At 45.0% G+C, this 19,538-nt stretch overlaps 1 protein-coding gene across 17 annotated transcripts in view; it reads right to left on the reverse strand.

Moving 5' to 3' along the window:
- The window catches only part of LOC109888919 (neuronal cell adhesion molecule), a 103,893-nt gene that overhangs the window by 6,802 nt on the left and 77,553 nt on the right, over nt 1–19,538 (reverse strand). For 3 of the 17 annotated variants that reach the window (XM_031823157.1, XM_031823155.1, XM_031823156.1), the window contains 24 exons: nt 18,916–19,109; nt 17,556–17,678; nt 17,066–17,236; nt 15,031–15,087; nt 12,688–12,799; nt 11,721–11,905; nt 11,164–11,295; nt 10,805–10,948; nt 10,546–10,657; nt 10,185–10,351; nt 7,476–7,623; nt 7,110–7,234; nt 6,813–6,842; nt 6,101–6,202; nt 5,461–5,658; nt 5,279–5,349; nt 4,973–5,198; nt 4,562–4,677; nt 4,276–4,480; nt 3,994–4,116; nt 3,332–3,508; nt 1,702–1,764; nt 1,162–1,290; nt 148–306 (listed from right to left, as the gene is read on the reverse strand). In XM_031823157.1, coding sequence (XP_031679017.1) covers nt 148–306; nt 1,162–1,290; nt 1,702–1,764; nt 3,332–3,508; nt 3,994–4,116; nt 4,276–4,480; nt 4,562–4,677; nt 4,973–5,198; nt 5,279–5,349; nt 5,461–5,658; nt 6,101–6,202; nt 6,813–6,842; nt 7,110–7,234; nt 7,476–7,623; nt 10,185–10,351; nt 10,546–10,657; nt 10,805–10,948; nt 11,164–11,295; nt 11,721–11,905; nt 12,688–12,799; nt 15,031–15,087; nt 17,066–17,236; nt 17,556–17,678; nt 18,916–19,109 — 3,269 coding nt within the window. The remainder of the gene's footprint in view (nt 1–147; nt 307–1,161; nt 1,291–1,701; nt 1,765–3,331; nt 3,509–3,993; nt 4,117–4,275; nt 4,481–4,561; nt 4,678–4,972; nt 5,199–5,278; nt 5,350–5,460; nt 5,659–6,100; nt 6,203–6,812; nt 6,843–7,109; nt 7,235–7,475; nt 7,624–10,184; nt 10,352–10,545; nt 10,658–10,804; nt 10,949–11,163; nt 11,296–11,720; nt 11,906–12,687; nt 12,800–15,030; nt 15,088–17,065; nt 17,237–17,555; nt 17,679–18,915; nt 19,110–19,538) is intronic. The other 14 variants (XM_031823159.1, XM_031823158.1, XM_031823162.1 and 11 more) reach the window with 9 other exon arrangements.

The raw sequence follows: 19,538 nt of genomic DNA on the forward strand, positions 1-19,538 counted from the left end.
ACAGACACCGGAACAGGTTTCTTGAGTGGTGAAGAATAGCAAAAGCTACTGCATACACACACACACACACACGTTTCTCTACAACACAACACAGGGCGAGGCAAAGCGAGGCCCGGGCGGCGACCGGCCAACCGCGTGCTGCCTCACCTGGAATCATCACCAAAAGCTCTTCTGATTGGTGGAGCACCGCTTGGCCGTTGTGGCCCTTGGCGACCACTCGCACCCTATAGGACAGGCCCTCCTTTAAGCCCTTCAGCACATAGACCCGAGAGCCATTTACATACTCTTTCTGCCACTCCTCTTCACCTAGAGAGTTGCAGGACGAAAGACGTACGGTGTACATATTAGGACATCCATTGCAGCCAGCCGAGAAGTGTTCATGTCCTAATATGTACACCGTACACTGATAAGTTGGAATGGGCTGTTGGTGTTCATGCAGAGATGGTTTTTACTTGTGTATCTATTGAAATGCTATAGGCAGAGGTGAAGTAATATACAGTATATAGCATCACATATGGCATCTATGTTAGATATTACTACATCTGTACATTTGTATTATGTTATTTCATGGTGTTCTACGAATGAAGTACGGTGATTACAAACATTTGTGGGATGTGTCTCAGTGAACTGGGTTACTAGACTAAATGTTACAACGTGACTCTGAATAGGGAACTGAAAAGCGTCTGAAACTACATTATCGGGATTGACTTGATAGGAATGACGCATCATGCTAATTCACTTTCTGATTGTTTTCAAGGTATAGGTGTGAGAGAGCCATACTACACACACTGTGTGTTTTAAAAAAAAACCTCACTGCTTTTCAATAAAAACAACTAAAGCTAATTAAGAGTCCAATCGACATTGAGCATTAAATATTATTTGAGACTGTCTATACTGCTTTTGACTATGAACCATTTGAATAGGTTTGTGCCAACTGTTTAAAGCAATATTCTGTATTCCGGCCAATCACACGGAGGATATATTTATTATCCAATCACAGAAATCAGTTTTTATCATATCTGGGCACGAGGCAAAGTAACAGCAGCCAGCCTCATAATTGCCAAGTTTAAAAAAACATTTTTTTTACAACAGCCAATCATTGAGTAGGAGTCTCTTGCCACCTATACGTTGAAGTATACGTGATAGAGGGATATGTCTTACTGTTATCGTTCTCTACTATATATTCTACATAAACGTTTTTTTCCGCTCCCCAGTATTCCCAACTGATCAGCGTTCCGTCCTCTCCCACGGAAGAGCTAACGTTCCCGAATGCCGGAGCCGCTGGATGCACTGAGCACAAGAGAAGAAGACAGCAATGAAGCTTCAACAAAATCAGGAGTCTATTCACCTTCAGATGATGCACTCGCCAATAGCAGAATAATAGCTTATGATTCAAATATTGACATCCGTCCATATCGCAACATACGTCTATAGATCCAAATCAAAGCAAGACAGACTTCGATTTTCCATTCCAACTCCAATTACTCTCAGGGTCGATCAATAACCTTTACAGTTGCACTGTTGTTTATGAGCCTTTCAATCAAATGAAAACGCTAAAGCCTAAACATTTGTAATACACATTCTATAATACAATATGGATGATAACATCGACCCTTGTGAACCATCGATCAGAAGAGAAGCAATGATAAGATATACTATACAGCGTGACTGGGAATGTGACAAGGTCTATAGCGGCTGTACCCTTGTGGAACGGGAGGTGTGCCGGAGGAGACCGTGCTACGGGAGGTGAGGGTTGGGTGTTCCCTGGAACAACATGGAGAGGAATAAGAAACATCACACAACACCACAGACAAAGACACACAACAGGCACGCCACGCCGCCGGCAGAGGTAGGCAACACAAACCACGTGGGTCAAAGGTCGGCGGTGAGGTTACACGGGCCCATTGGCATGCAGTGGGAGTGCAAACAGACAATCAGCATGTTTGAGGGGGGGGGGGTCAGTTTGAAGCAAGGTTCAAACACGCACAACGTCATGCACGGGACAGGCAGCACCAGCCGGACATAGAAATAGGCATAGATCAGCAGTTGCAGGGGGAGAGGTAAAGTCTCCATAACGCAGTTAGTAAATCAGACTCTGAGGAGTCTTGAGTCTGTTGTGTGGCAAAAGGTGTTTGCAGCAGCCAAATATGCATCAGATCATATTTGAATGTCTTTATCCAGCTATAGTGAGCTCCAAAAGTATCGGGACAGCGACCAAAGATTTTTTTTTGGGGGGGGGTTGTTTTGTCTTGTTAAAAAGGGGGGGGGGAAATGCTATTTTAACCTATTTTCAATAAGGAATCGATACCAAAAGGGAAGTTTAAAGTGTTTAGTAGCAAGGATGCCCGTCAGCTAAATGCATACACATTCAGAAAGTATACATTCACAATCTTCTACTCTTCCCTCTTTTTGGTCAACACCCTCTTGTCGGTGGCACCTACCTATCTATACATTTTGTGACCCCACTGAGTTTCCCATATATCTCCCCATGTGGAATGTCCACGGTCCTCCTTCTCAGAGATGCTTTGTTAATAAAGGCCCAGATCAGCATGAGGGGGTGTGCACGTTGACAACCACACCGACAGAGGGCGGATGCATTAGGACTTTGAGAGGGGAAAAGGGACACAAAAGGAGAGAAAGAGGACACAGAGGCCGATGATCTGACCCCTGAAGTCCCTCGATGCTTTAATATCAGTATAGAAGGTGCACAAGGGTAGAGAAGGAGCCAACTGTGTTTAACAAAGTGCAACTGGGACACGATCCACTATTGTTATTACAACTACTACACTGAGGTGATATCATGCTTTGGTACGATTCTGTACACATTTTCACATGCTAACCGGTGAAATGATTTCGTACATCCACAAAAAAACGACCTACAGTACAAAACAGAGTACCATGCGTTATAAACAATTATAAACTGGGTGGTTCGAGCCCCAGATGCTGATTGGCTGAAAGCTGTATACGACGGGTATGACAAAACATTTTCACTCTCCTAATTATGTTGGTAACCAGTTTATAATAGCAGTAAGGAACCTTGGGGTTTGTGGTACTGTATATGGCCAATATACCATGGCTAAAGGCTGTATCCAGGCACTCCGCGTTGTATCGTGCATAAGAACAGCCCTTAGATATATTGGCCATATACCACACCCCCTCAGGCCTTATTGCTTAAGTATAAAACACAATCTAGATGTTGGTGGATGACATTCCTGAGTTGACTTGAAGCATTCAAAATGGTTGACAGGTAACCCTCATATGAATGGGGTTTGCATCGATAGAAACTGACTACAGTTCAGGTTGTGACCATCATCAACGCGTTAACACATACCTTCGTCCATGATCGTGGCAGCTTCCTCTGTAACGACAGGCCCTGCTCCCTGGCCTGTTTTGGCATTGAAATAAAACTTGTAACGTGTGCTGTACTTGAGGTTAATGAGAGTGACGGAGGTCTCGTTGGCTGGCAGGGCCAGCTCCTCCACCGGCCCCAGCACGTCGGAGATATTGACTGGAAGAGCGGAAGAGGATGTGACAGGGGTGTAAGCAAGATGGGTGGAAGGGGAGAAAAGGTGTAGTGAGAAGGGGCAGGTGGATGGATAGATGGGAAGGTGAAAGAGGGGGCAAGATAATGCGGGTCGAAAGGTGGGGGGGGTGGAGAGGTGGATGGAAGTGACATCAGATTATCCATCGCGCTGCGGGGTGGTTCTCACTCTGTTCGACGATGTAGTTTCTAGCTATCACAGGCTCAACCCCTTGTTACATACACCTCGCAATAATACCAAATACATACGGTGCTAACAAGACATGTAAAGGAGGGCATACTGAACAGCAGACTGGACCACAAACTACAAGTAGAAAAGGTACTCCCTGGCTAAGATACTGCTAAGCAGTAGAGGTGCTGAACCTCTAGCTCTCGATGCCTACTATGTTATCCCTGACCCAACCCTCCTACAGCCAAAACACAAGTAGAAGAGTATTACTACGTAAGCTCACCTGTCTGATATTTGAGGGTGTAGCCGGTGAGGCGTCCATTGCGGTCGTAGGGAGGGCCCCACTCCAGAGTGAGAGAGTCCAGGTTAGGGTTGGTGATCCTCAGGAAAGATGGCCGCCCAGGGACTGTAGAGCATGACAGGCACACAGTCAAGAGCCGCACGCTGATTGTCCCCAAATGGCAATTCGTATGCAGCATAAAAGCATGAAAACAGACCCATCAACCCTAGCTGAATTGCCTTGACATGATACCCTCTATACGAATAGAATGTTGGCTCCTCCTACCTCCCTCAGGGGTCTCGAACTGCTGGTTGGAGCTGGCGGGGCCCTCCCCCTTGCCGTTGAAGACCCTGACGTTGAACAGGTAGAGGCTGTAGGGCTGCAGGCCTGGGAGCATGCCATGGCTCTTGTTCCCACTGAAGGTCAGGACTTGCTGCTCCACATGGTGGGGGTTGTGTTTGTGGAGGCTCCGCTCACGCCAGTAGTACACCTGGTAGGACACAGAATGAGATACTTTCAATGGGTAATGATACAGAGCTGTGTGTGCGTGTGTGTGTGTGTCTGTGTGTACCTTGTATCCCTTAAGACGTCCCCGTACTGTCTTAGGAGGGACAGGCTCCCAGTGCACCTCAGCCAGACTGCTGTTCAACACGAGGACCTGGACAGTGTCTGGTGCCTGCATCGGCACTGTGGAAGCAGAGGTTAGAGGGAGTGGAACACAGTTTTCAGGGAGCAGGACCCGATGGAAAAACTTCATTAAACCCACTGGTCTAGTTACAGTAACTAGTCACGGTACAGGTTAAAGGGAGGGATACAACAAGACCACGATCAAGCCTAGCCATGTACTAAAAATCATTTGCAATAAAACAAAATCTATATAGAGCAAGCTTTTAGTCCAGGACTATCCTAGGCTTAATCTGTGCTCAAGAAACTGGCCCCTAGTGTCTCCCTAAAACGCAAAGTTGAGTTGTGTGTTCCTCACAGTCCTCCCCGGAGTGTCCGGTGACCACAGCAGGCTCAGGTCCAATCCCGTAGTCGTTGATGGCTTGAACCTGGACCTCGTAGGGTGTGAAGGTGGGCGTGCCAGAGACCATGAACTTGGAGACGTTAGCCACGGTCACTGACGTCCACTCCTTGTCCACGTCCTTCTGTCTCCACATCACCTTATACTGCAGGCCTGGTCCGTTGGCCTGGTGACCTGACATTGGCTGCAGATAGGATGAGAGAAAGTGTTTAACCACATTGTAATGACTGAATCCATCGCCCTTACATACACAATGATGCTTACCTTCCACGAGATCACGAGGTTGTCGTGTTCCGTTCCAAAGCCATCAACTCCACTGGGGTTCTCATCTGGAGCTAATGGGACGAAACAAAATGCCAAATCAACAGTATGCACAAATCTACATACTGTAAGTCAACACATTTTGCAATCAACCACATTAAGCAAGTAAATCCTACAGTCTGTACCTGAAGGGTTGGTCTTGTATACGCGGGAGGGCAAGGAGGGGTTGGAGAGGCCCACGGCATTGAGGGCCAGGACTCGGAAGGTGTAGTGGACATAAGGAGACAGCTTAAGGTGGGCCGTGGTCTTGGTGCCCGGAACCACCGTCAGGTTGTGCCAGTGGCCATGGTGGTGGAGGGAGTCTGCGTATTGGATCACAAACACTGGGGGGGTAGAAAAGTGGTGAGCGATTGCAGAGAATGCAAGCCATGTTTTTTACACTCCAACCATTAGATTGTATTTGGAATGTATTAGCCAACTCCCGTCTTCGGAGTTAACAATCAAATGCAAATAGGCCGAAGCTCTCTGAGCGCATTCATATACCGGATAATTAACGAGAACATACTGGAAGACCCTATACCTAAACCTGCATATTTTAAAAACCCATGAAATCCAATGTTGAAAACATATGACATGGGGTAGTACTGTGCAAACATAACTAGAAAGTGCTCTGAGTGGTGCTAACCTCATTAAACACAGACTGAGTTCAACTAGCTAGAGTACACTCTCAGGATAATAACGATACAGTCAGCTTCGAGCTTCTGGGAGCTTCCGAGAGTAGGTCAGTAAGGTCATTAACAGACACACACGCACGCACACACATACTGTGAATAGGGCTGTTGTGTTCGTCTCCGGGTATCCAGGTGAGCTGGACACTCCTGGGCTTCTGGTCTGTCAGCTCCAGGTCAGTAGGAGGGTCTGGTTGTTCTGGAGAAGAAACACACAAGACGTGACGAGATAAATCAACTGGGTTTAGAACGGTGCATTGAAATAGCACTTTAATGGCACAGCAGCAACGCCAAGACTCAATGTTTTGGATAAAGATAAAGCTGCATGCGCCCTCGGGCTGGATGGATGGAGACGATGACGCATTTCAGAAGGACCCCACTGTGTGACGGGATGGAGAGGGAGGTAAAATGATCTTAGCATTCAAAGGCACTGCTAATTACTTCACACTCACAACCTAGGAGTTTGAATTGCACCACATTGGTCACGTATCTACTCAACACATGCAAAACAGTATGAGCGTTCGGACATACGGCGGAGAACAAAAATCTGCAAACCGCACCGACAATAAGACTGAAATCCAAAAAGGCCATAAAACATGGTGGTTAAATCAAAAATGATAGTCCCTTCCGTCCGCCCATCAGTCCAGGGTCTGGTGACATTACAAACAAACAGAATAGATGATCACATCTGCGAGCAGCGGAGCATGCTTGAGTTTGCAGACCAGACTGACAGATCCCCCCCCCCCCCACACACACACAAGCGTGGAAGCATAGCTTAAGCACCCGCTTGTGTGTGATGCTGGTTTTACCGTAGACTATAGCTGGAGTAGGAGCTGCCTCTGCCAGGTAGGAGGGCAGGTAGGAGTGAAGTAGGGGGGGTCAGCGGTTAGTGGTACAATAAGACAGACCACCTTCTCTCTCACTGGGTATTATTTCACATTTAGGATAGAATCATGTTCTTTTCCGCAAAAACACTAACCCATACTCTTGACAGAAATTATGGTATACTTCAAGGAAGGTAAAGAAAAACACCCAGTTACACTTGTACTTTAAGGAAGGATTCACAAAAGCATGTGGAGGTTGTTCGTATGAGAGAGTGAACATACCGACAACAGTGAGCTCAGCGCTAGCAGAGTCCTGGTCCAGAGTAGTGATCATGATGCAGGTGTAAGTTCCTGCGTCATTCTCTGTCACGTCTGTTATGGTCAGGCTGTCAGAGTCCACCACAAACCTGGGAAGACATAGTCAATGTCAGTCAGTTTAATGCCTCCTCTTATGGCCTCTTAAGTTAGTGTACAACCCTTTTGTTTGGGTTGCTTTGTGTGTTTTGCGTATGAAGTCGGGAAGATTAGCCTTGATGGAATAACGGATCAACTAAAATACTGCCACAAGAGGAGACATAATATGAAGCTAGGATTGACTATTGTAGATATAATTGCATGGTGCTCTATGTTGGAAAATGTGTGTTTGACCTCTCGTCGTCGGGTAGTTCTCCGTTGTCTTTGACCCAGGTCATGGTAGGGATGAGGGAGGGGTCGTGTTTTACTTTACACTCAAACACCACGTTCCTGTTCCTCTGCACCACCTTGTACTCCGGCTGCTTCAGGATACGCGTGGGCTCTGAGGGGAGAGGGGGTCAGGAAACTCAGTAAAGGAGAGCGCAGTGAGTTGAGTCAAAGGGGTAAGTTGAGCCTCCCTTGTTTCTAGGAAACCATAAACAAAAATTAATCATTTGACAAAATAGTTAGGAAGAGGTCATCATTTCATGTCAACCAAAAAACCACATGGAAAAAGTGGTAAGCAAGTTAAGACCAATTTTTTTTAACATTTTCACCAAGTCAAGTGAATTTATTGTGTTCAGATTTCATTATACTTGTATTTGAACCAAAGTAGATATTCAAGATTGTTCAATACATCAGTTGGGGTCTCTATAAGCTTCAATACGAGGCCCTAAACCGAGCATGTAAGTGCAGCCTTGTAACTCCGAGGGCTAATATCGTCAAAATATCGTCAAAATGTTTGCTTTGGGGTAAGTTAAACCAATATGCTTAAAATTATTAAAAGACAAAAAAGTGATTGTGACTGTGTTGAATTGTGTTTGGGAAATAAAGATAGACATTGTTTTAAAAAAGATAGTGGTAATATTTCATTCAGTACAGACATTTGTAGGTGTCTTAACTTACACTGTCCCGCGGCTCAATTTACCCCATTCTCGGGTTAAGTTGTACCAAGAGAACACTTTTTTTGGACAAATGTTTACATTAATTCTAATTATTTCCAGGGAAACACAACATCCTAAGATATATTTAGATAACCTACAGTTGAAGTCGGACATTTACATACACTTAGGTTGGCGTCATTAAAACTAGTTTTTCAACATCTCCAAAAATGTCTTGTTAACAAACTATAGTTTTGGCTAAACATCTACCATTAAAACATCTACTTTGTGCATGACACAAGTAATTTATCCAAAAATGATTTACAAACTGATTATTTCACTTATAATTCACTGTATCACAATTCCAGTGGGTCAGAAGTTTACATACACCAAGTTGACAGTGCCTTTGTACAGCTTGGAAAATTCCAGAGAATTATGTCATAGCTTTAGAAACTTCTGATATGCTAATTGACATCGTAAGAGTCAATTGGAGGTGTACCTGTGGATGTATTTCAAGGCTTACCTTCAAACACAGTGCCTCTTTGCTTGACATTATGGGAAAATCAAAAGAAATCAGCCAAGACCTCAGAAAATAATTGTGACCTCAACAAGTCTGGTTCATCCTTGGGAGCAATTTACAAACGCCTGAATGTACCACGTTCATCTGTACAAACAATAGTACGCAAGTATAAACACCATGGGACCGCGCAGCCGTCAAACCGCTAAGGAAGGAGACGTGTTCTGTCTCCTAGAGATGAATGTACTTTGGTGCGAAAAGTGCAAATCAATCCCAGAACAACAGCAAAGGACCTTGTGAAAATGCTGGAGGAAACAGGTACAAAAGTATCAATATCCACAGTAAAATGCCCTATATTGACATAACGTGAAAGGCCGCTCACCAAAACCGCCATAAAAAAAGCCAGACTATGGTTTGCAACTGCACATGGGGACAAAGAGCATACTTTTTGGAAAAATGTCCTCTGGTCTGATGGCCATAATGACCATCGTTATGTTTGGAGAAAAAAGGGTGAGGCTTGCAAGCCGAAGAACACCATTCCAAACGTGAATCACAGGGGTGGCAGCATCATGTTGTGGGGGTGCTTTGCTGCAGGAGGGACTGTTGTACTTCACAAAATAGATGGCATCATGAGGAAAGAAAATTATGTGGATATATTGAAGCAACATCTCAAGACATCAGTCAGGAAGTTAAAGCTTGGTCGCAAATGGGTCTTCCAAATGGACAATGACCCCAAGCATACTTCCAAAGTTGTGGCAAAATGGCTTAAAGACAACAAAGTCAAGATATTCGAGTGGCAATCACAAAGCCCTGACGTCAATCCCATAGAAAATTTGTGGGCAGAACTGAAAAAGCATGTGCGAGCAAGGAGGCCTACAAACCTGACTCAGTTACACCAGCACCAAAATCCACCCAACTTATTGTGGGAAGCTTGTGGAAGGCTACCCGAAACGTTGGACCCAAGTTAAGCAATTTAAATGCAATGCTACCAAATACTAATTGAGTGTATGTAAACTTCTGATCCACTGGCAATGTGATGAAATAAATAAATAAAAGCTGAAATGAATCATTATCTCTACTATTATTCTGACATTTTACATTCTTCAAATAAAGTGGTGATCCTAACTGACCTAAGACAGGGAGTTTTTACTCTGATTAAATGTCAGGAATTGTGGAAAAACTGAATTTAAATGTATTCGGCTGAGGTGCATGTAAACCTCCGGCTACAACTGTATGTTAGAAAGAATTGTACATTTCCCTTGACGGAGTAAAATGCTGAATGTAAAACAGGGCTCAGCTTACCCCACTCGCCCCTAAAGGATGAACCAAAGCTTGCGCAGCTGTTATACATTCTTTACTGTAACCGTCCTTCAGGAATGATGTCAAAGTATGACAAATATTTTTCAGCAACTCTTGGAAGTCTGTTTCAAAAAAAGCGAAATAACAAAGGCATAAAACAGACAGGAGGAGGAGACAGGGTGTTTTGTGGTCATCCCAGGCTCTCACCTTTGACCTCAAGATAGACGTGGTTCTCGGAGATGCCCAGAGAGTTCCTGGCCACACAAGTGTACTTCCCACTGTTGAGGGCCTGGGCCACGTGTATCTCCAGAGTCCCGTTCTCATGCAGCACGTAGGGGTCCCCGTCCAGGGTGCTGGACCTGCTGTCCTTAAACCTGACAGGGGATAGGGGAACCACAGGCTATGAGCTTCTAAGCTGGGAACACATTTGACTGCGTCAGATATTCTCCACCCTTCTCCCACCCCCTCCCCTTCCTCATCACGGATTTAACAATTAGTGGAAACGTTGAGAGAAGGGTGGAAAATCTGGATGTCGTCTCCTAAGAATTCAAATGGGCCATGAACTCACCATGTTATTTTGGGGATGGGCGAGCCGAAGGAGGAACAGTCCAGTAAGGCGCGGCTGTTCCTGATCACCTGGTAGACCTTGTTAGCTGGTGTCAGGACTCTGGGTGTTTCAGCTATGGAGACAACAAATGCTTCATGATAAACCACGTGACAACAATACTGAGTACTGAGTTCATGCAGTGTCGATCACATCATGATGCACTCCGATGCAGAGGCAGAAAAGGGCCCTGCGTTCTCAATTCAAGTATGTGCCGACTCACAGAGAACGTTGACGAAGGCATTGGACAGCAGATATCCATATTCATTGGAGGCGTGGCACTGATAGACTGCACTGGATCCAGTCTGAACTTCCTCGAAGATGATGGTGTCGCCCTCCACCTTCCTACTAGGGTCCTTAGGTGAATCTATCAAAGGATCAAAAACAAGTGTCCAAAGTGTCATCATAAACCTACAAAATGATTCACGTGTCTGAACCTCACATTGGCACATACAATGACTTAACTGCAAGTATTTGGGGAAATATACTTTTAGTGTCTGTGCACAGTGAGTGCACCGTACGAGACATAGGCAAGGCCACTCAATCAATCGCTCAATTATTCAATCAATACTGAGTACTCACTTTCTATGGGGATTCCGTTCATGGCCCAGGTGATGGTGGGTTTGGGGGTACCGCTGGCCCTGCAGATCAAATTACCCCTCTCTCTGGGAGCCAGCACCAGGTTTCTGGGGGTACTGATCCAGTACGGGGCCGCTGGGAGGGGAACAGGGGAGCACAAGGCAAGCCGATGGTTGGGTTATTGATTACCTCACGTCACAAAGGGTCAGCAACAATGGCACAGTGAACAATATCGAAAGGCAGGCAACCGGTTAATGACTGACCCCCCTGCTCCAGATAACACCATTTAAAAATCTATATAGGAGATAGATAGGCAGCATCGAAGCCCAGAAGGCAGGTAGACCAAGTCAGCCGTGCGTTCCCGACCGATTTCAGCCCTGCTCATCGCCGACCGTTGTCTTGTGGTGTTATTGAACAGCATAGTGAAAAGCAGAAAGGAAAAGTAGGACGACCGCAAGTCACAAGAGCGGTAGGTTGAATTCTAACCCGTGGCCACTCTGCTATAGGCTACACGTGTGCCAGCCAGTCAGTGGCACTAACTGCTAAGTCACATGACAAACCTTTGACGGTGACGCGGATGGTGTGGTGTACGGAGGCCAGGCGGTTGCGGGCGGTGCAGCGGTACTCTCCGGCGTCCGCCTCAGACACGTCAACAATGCGCAGTGTCTTCTGGAAGTGCAGGAAGGAGGTCCGCTTGGCAGGGAACTCCCCGCTCACCTTACTCCATGAGACCTCTGGAGTGGGTCTGGAGGGGGGAGGAGAGGGAAGGTGGGAGGGGAAAGAGACAGATGGAGAACACATAAGACATTTCCAGTGAACTTCTCCCCCCCCCCACCCTTCTGCTTTCAGAACAGCCTCAATATGTCGGGGCATGTCGATTACGGCAGCCCCCGCACCTCACGGATTCAGAGGGGTTGGGTTAAATGCGGAAGACATTTCAGTTGAATGCATTGAGTTGTACAACTGACTAGGTATCCCCCTTTCCCTTTTCCCTTTCTACAAGGTGTCGAAAGCGTTCCACAGGGATGCCGGGCCATGTTGACTCCAATGCTTCCCACAGTTGTGTCAAGTTGGCTGGATGCCCTTTGGGTGGTAGACCATTCCTGACACACACACAGGAAACTGAAGAAAAAAAACCAGCAGCGTTGCAGTTCTTGACACAAACCGGTGCGCCTGGCAATAAACCCCGTTCATAGGCATGTCAAATCTTTTGTCTTGCCCATTCACCCTCTGAATGGCACACATACCCAATCCAAGTCTCAACTGTCTCGAGGCTTAAAGATCCTTCTTTTACTTATCTCCTCCCATTCAACTCATCTTAACAAATGACATCAATAAGGGACCGTAGCTTTTACCTGGATTCACCAGGTCAGTCTATGTCATGGAAAGAGCATCATGTTTTGCACAACCAGTGTATAAGCACACATACAAAATGGTATACGGCATTAATAGTAGAGGTATATAAATAAACCAACATAATACAGGTCAAACAAAATGGACATTTTCTCATTGACACTGCGTCCTTACAGTCCCTCGGCGATACACTCCAACTCCAGGACCTGTCCTCTCAGCACCATCTTGGAGCTGCTGGAGCCAGACGGAATCAGGAAGGTGGGTCTCCTCTCCTCCGCCGAGCCATCTGCAGCCACAGGGGGAGGGGTCAGAGACACAGTAGGTCACGACAAGACTTCTACTGTTCTATCTATTCTATTTCTATGGTTCCTCTACCACAGTCAGTGCTGAGCCACGGTGGAGGACCAGGTCAGGGCTCACACACTCAAAACCCAGCAATTGACTTTCAAAGGTGATTCCTGTTTGAGCAGGGTTTTTAGTGAACATGATCTCCGTAAGCATATACGAAATTGCCTTTAATTAAAAGTCTATCGCTGCGTGCAGGTGTTGGATTGAATCCTTGCCTTCATCACTTACTGTGAAGGTGCTCATTGGTCGAGGGGTACTAAGAGGCGGTATACAGTTCTAGAACATGTATTTTCCTATGCAGTTATAACAGTAAACTACTTTCTAGTAGTGTAAGATAAGGATAACAAATACGTCGAGGACAATCAAAAGGGTTATTGGCGGTTATGATTTCATGCGTTCAACGAATGGTGCTTGTGATTGTGGCAATGATGATACATGTAGACATTAATTGAGGTGCATCGCAAGCATTACTTTGAGAATCGACTCTCTCCGAATTGGCTTGGCTGTGGCCTCCTGACAAAATCACTGACTATATCTATTCACAAGACATGTATCTTCAGGGTACCAGACAGACAGACACACAGGAAGTGATGCTTTTACAAACAATGAGAAATGAACTGATAGGAAATGAAAGATCGTTTTAAAAGTGGATTGGGGGGAAAGAATTAGGTCGGCTGGGTGTAAAATAATAGAACAACAAACTGTGGTGTTGGTAGTGGTTGGAACATTCACAGTTTGGAAGCTGTCAATCTACTTTGCTCTAATTCAATACATCACTATAATAGAGAGAAAGCTTTTTTTTTAAGTAGTCTACTGAATAAAATATATATTGTTATTTGTCCATTTACAAGATACACTACGTGACCAAAAGTATGTGGACACCTGCTCGTTGAACATCTCATTCCTAAATCATATGGGCATTAATATGGAGTTGGTCCCCCGTTTGCTGCTGAACAGTCTCCACTCTTCTTTGAAGGCTTTCCACTAGATGTTGGAACATTGCTGCGGGGACTTGCTTCCATTCAGCCACAAGAAACAGAAACAGCCTTCCCCAAACTGTTGCCACAAAGTTGAAAGCACAGAATCGTCTAGAATGTCATTGTATGCTGTAGCCTTAAGATTTTCCTTCACTGGAACTAAGGGGCCTAGCCCGAACCTTGAAAAACAGCCCTAGACCATTATTCCTCCTCCACCAAACTTTACAGTTGGCCCTATGCATTTGGGCAGGTAGCGTTCTCCTGGCATCCGCCAAACCCAGATTCGTCTGTCGGACTACCAGACGGTGAAATGTGATTCATCCCTTCAGAGAATGCGTTTCCACTGCTCCAGACTCCAGAGCATTGTGCATGGCTATCCTAGGCTTGTGTGCCATGGAAACCCATTTCATGAAGCTCCCGACAAACAGATCTTGTGCTGCCCTTACTTCCAGAGGCAGTTTGGAACTCGGTTGTGAGAATTGCAACCGAGGACAGAAGATTATTACACGCTACGTGCTTCAGCACTAGGTGGTCCCATTCTGTGAGCTTGTGTGGCCTACCACTTAGCGGCTGAGCCGTTGTCGCTCTTAGATGTTTCCACTTGACAATAACAGCACTTACAGTTGACCGGGGCAGCTCTAGCAGGGCAGAAATTTGACAAACTGACTTGTCGGAAAGGTGGCATCCAATGACGGTGCCATGTTGACAGTCACTGAGCATTTCAGTACGGGCTATTCTACTGTCAATGTTTGTCTATGGAGATTGCATGGCGGTGTGCTCGATTTTATACACCTGTCAGCAACGGGTGTGGCTGAAACAGCCCGAATCCACTCATTTGAAGGGCTGTCCACATACTTTTGGCCATGGCGTGTATGAGGATTGCAAAGGTTAGAACCATCATGCAACGGTTCAGCATTTGAAATGGTGTTAATAAATAGTTGCTGTCGAAAAAAGAAAGTAGTCTTTCACAAAATGTGAGTTCTAGTATTGGTGTACTACTACGGGAAAGGGTATCACTAGGGTAAAGGGTTAACGCTAGTTATGTGTTAGATTGCTAATATTGGTTCCCTACTAAACGTAGGGACAAATCACTAGGGAAAAGGTTAAGGGGTTACTGTAATGTTAGAGGTTGGTATCTAGTTGGTTGATTACTACGGGAGGAGGGTGACCACTAGGGGGTACCAAAACTCACCACTAAGAAAATCAGTTTCATTGTACAAAGCAGCAACAGTCTCATTGATTGCATCCACTGTAACACAACAGGAAATAATCAAACATGCCACATGTTGAAATCGAGTGATGTAAAAAAAACGAAAATACTGGATACTGATCATACATAAAAAGTATACAGTTGAAGTCGGAAGTCTACATACACTTAGGCTGGAGTTATTAAAACTAGTTTTGGCAAGTTGATTGTACAAGTCATTTTTTCAACAATTGTTTACAGACAAATTATTTCAGATATAATTCACTGTATCACAATTCCAGTGGGTCAGAAGTTGACTGTGCCTTTAAACAGCTTGGAAAATTCCAGAAAATGATGTCATGGTTCTAGAAGCTTCTGATAGGCTAATTCACTTCATTTGAGTCAATTTGAGGTGTACCTGTGGATTTATTTCAAGGCCTACCTTCAACCTCAGTGCCTCTTTGCCTAACATTATGGGAAAATCAAAAGGAATCAGCCAAGACCTCAGAAAAAGAATTGTAGACCTCCACAAGTCTGGTTCATCCTTGGGAGCAATTTCCAAACGTCTGAAGGTACCACATTCATCTGTACAAACAATAGTACGCAAGTATAAACACCATGGAACCATGCAGCCGTCATGCCGCTCAGGGAGGAGACACGTTCTGTCTCCTAGAGATGAACGTACTTTGGTGCGAAAAGTGCAAATCCATCCCAGAACAACAGCAAAGAACCCTGTGAAGATGCTGGAGAAAACAGGTACAAAAGTATCTATATCCACAGTAAAATGAGTACTATATTGACATAACCTGAAAGGCCGCTCAGCAAAGAAGAAGCCACTGCTCCAAAACCGCCATAAAAAAGCCTGACTACGGTTTGCAACTGCACATGGGGACAAAGATCGTACTTTTTGGAAAAATGTCCTCTGGTCTGATGAAACAAAAATAGAACTGTTTGGTCATAATGACCATCGTTATGCTTGGAGAAAAAAGGGTGAGGCTTGCAAGCCGAAGAACACCATCCCAACCGTGAAGCACGGGGGTGGCAGCATCATGTTGTGGGGGTGCTTTGCTGCAGGAGGGACTGGTGCACTTCACAAAATAGATGGCATCATGAGGGAGTAAAATTATGTGGATATATTGAAGCAACATCTCAAGACATCTCAGTCAGGAAGTTAAAGCTTGGTCGCAAATGGGTCTTCCACATGGACAATGAATCCAAGCATACTTCCAAAGTTGTGGCAAAATAACTTAAGGACAACAACGTCAGGGTATTGGAGTGGCCATCACAAAGCCCTAACCTCAATACTACAGAAAATTTGTGGGCAGAACTGAAAAGCGTGTGCGAGCAAGGAGGCCTACAAACCTGACTCAGTTACACCAGCTCTGTCAGGAGGAATGGGCCAAAAAACACCCAACTTATTGTGAGAAGCTTGTGGAAGGCTACCCGAAACGTTGGGCCCAAGTTGAACAATTTAAAAGCAATGCTACCAAATACTAATTGAGAGTATGTAAACTTCTGACCCACTGGGAATGTGATGAAAGAAATAAAAGCTGAAAGAAATCATTCTCTCTACTATTATTCTGACATTTTACATTCTTAAAATAAAGTGGTGATCCTAACTGACCTAAGACAGGGAATTTTTACTCGGATTAAATGTCAGGAATTGTGAAAGACTAAGTTTAAATGTGTTTGGCTAAGGTGTATGTAAACTTCTGACTTCAACTGTAGATATTGGTCATCAAACCTTGTCTGTGAATCTGTACGGTCTGGACAACTTGGCATCATGACAATCAGTCAGTAGTAAATGCACGTAGCGCAGAGAATAACCTAGAAGGTATTTTACCATGTGTCTTTTCATCATAATGACCACTAGACTACTACTGGCAACGCTGCGGTTGGGATCAGAGATAGGAAACACAGTTTCCCTCCAACCCAAACTGACACACACATTCAGGGCGCACGCACATTCACACGCACACGCAAGAAAACACACACATGCTCGCATTCACTCGTGCGCACGTGAGCACACACACACACTTACGGTTGAGCACTGTGACGGTGATGGGTTGTTTCTGCTGGATGGTCTGCGTGTGGGGGAAGCGGGCGTAACAGATGTAGTCGTTCCTCGAGTCCTCCTTCAGGACATTGGAGAAGTACAGGTCTCCATTCAACGCCTGGGACACACGGCTGCTCTGAGGCAGCCTCTGGAAGTCTAAGGGAGGAGAGGAGAGATGTGTTGAAGTCAAAAGGGAGAGACATGTTTTAAGGCCTGGGATATCCCAATGATCTGAGTCAGTCTCTGGGAGACTGGGCGGGAGTGGCAATTAGGAGGAATGTCAGTGAGCAACAATTTTGAGACTTTAGTAAAATATCTCATTTAATTTCATCATTTACAAGCAAAGAACCCAGAAAGAAACAGGATAGAAGATATAAGATTTCCCCATTCAGAAACTTGTGTGTTTGCATTTCTCCTTCTCTATATACAGTACGTAGCTAACAGGCCTAGACACAACAAATAGCATGCAACTTACTGATGTTCATCCAGAAGATGATGGGAGGGGGCAGGCCGGCAGGGGGCCGGCACTGTAGCACCAGAGACACGCCCTCCTGAACGATGATCGGCTCGTTTCTTTCCTTCGACCACAAGGGCGACCCTGAAGAGGTGGAGAGGAACACACCTCATAAGTTAGATAGACCAAATACACATGAGGAAAACATGGTATACTGTACCAGTGTGTGGTTTCTACAGTCATCGAATGTCAACAAAAGGTGTGACAGAATAAGGGGACATGGAGTTCTGGCTATATGGAATGAATGAGTTCTGGCTACATGGAAGTAGTGAGTTCTGGCTATATGGAATAAATTAGTTCTAGCTACATGGAAGGAATGAGTTCTAGCTCTATGGAATGAATGAGTTCTGGCTATATGGAATGAATGAGTTCTGGCTACATGGAAATAGTGAGTTCTGGCTATATGGAATGAATTAGTTCTAGCTCTATGGAATGAATGAGTTCTGGCTATATGGAATGAATGAGTTCTAGCTCTATGGAATGAATGAGTTCTAGCTATATGGAATGAATGAGTTCTAGCTCTATGGAATGAATGAGTTCTGGCTATATGGAATGAATGAGTTCTGGCTATATGGAATGAATGAGTTCTGGCTACATGGAAATAGTGAGTTCTGGCTATATGGAATGAATGAGTTCTAGCTACATGGAAGTAGTGAGTTCTGGCTATATGGAATGAATGAGTTCTAGCTACATGGAAGTAGTGAGTTCTGGCTATTTAGAATGAATGAGTTCTAGCTACATGGAAGTAGTGAGTTCTAGATACATGGAAGGAATGGGTTCTAGCTACATGGAAGGAATGAGTTCTAGCTACATGGAAGGAATGAGTTCTAGCTACATGGAAGGAATGAGTTCTAGCTACATGGAAGGAATGCATTCTAGCTACATGGAAGGAATGCATTCTAGCTACATGGAAGGAATGAGTTCTAGCTACATGGAAGGAATGAGTTCAAGCTACTAAATCGCATCAAGCTAAAGGTGAAATAGGTGTATCCAGGTAACCATTATTATCATGCTGTCTTTCCACATGTACCTTTACCTTCCATGAAGAGAGCATTGATGATGGAAAATACATCTTATTCGTGTCAAGAAAAGAGACAAGAAAGATTGAATGGTCACAAATCAGAGACACATCAGAGATGAGCTCAGTGGAGAATAGAGTGAGACAGACACGGGGTGATATGAGAAGACCGAGAGGTGAGATATCGGAGAGACAGACTGGTGAAAGGCCCGGCGAGAGTAAGAGAGAGCTGGAGAGAGAGGGAGACAGACAGAAAATGACGTTGAAAAGGTGAAAGCGATAACACATCTTAGAGATGCTTACTGGACTGTCTGATGACAATATTGTTTGATACTGCAGTCCCATGTTCGTTCCTGGCCGTACACTGGTACACGCCCTCATATGACTCAACCTTCTCTCCACTGATGTCCACCACCAGGGTGCCAGAGTGCGGTCGCATTGTGACCTTGGGGTCCTGGTCAATGTCAAAGTGGGTCCCGTTCCTGGTCCACGAGAAGCTGTAAGTGGGTTGATGTCAATGTTAAGTGAACATCTAAATCCCTTTATCTGTCATTGTACACAGAGTATTTCATATAGCTAATAAATTGGCTAAGCAGTATATCTGTTCGGGATTTAGCCGACTACTCTGTCATTTGACACAAGTGCGAGCGGTACAACAACTGGCTTTGTGTGTGTGTGCGTGCGTGTGTGTGCACGTATACATGCGTATGTGTGTGTGTATGTGTGTGTGTGTGTGTGTGTGTGTGTGTGTGTGTGTGTGTGTGTGTGTGTGTGTGTGTGTGTGTGTGTGTGTGTGTGTGTGTGTGTGTGTGTGTGTGTACCTGGGATGTCATGTCCCGTATTTCATATAGAGTATTTCATATAGCTAATAAATTGGCTAAGCAGTATATCTGTTCGGGATTTAGCCGACTACTCTGTCATTTGAC

Source organism: Oncorhynchus kisutch, linkage group LG4 (assembly GCF_002021735.2).
Source record: "Oncorhynchus kisutch isolate 150728-3 linkage group LG4, Okis_V2, whole genome shotgun sequence".
NCBI lineage: Eukaryota > Metazoa > Chordata > Actinopteri > Salmoniformes > Salmonidae > Oncorhynchus > Oncorhynchus kisutch.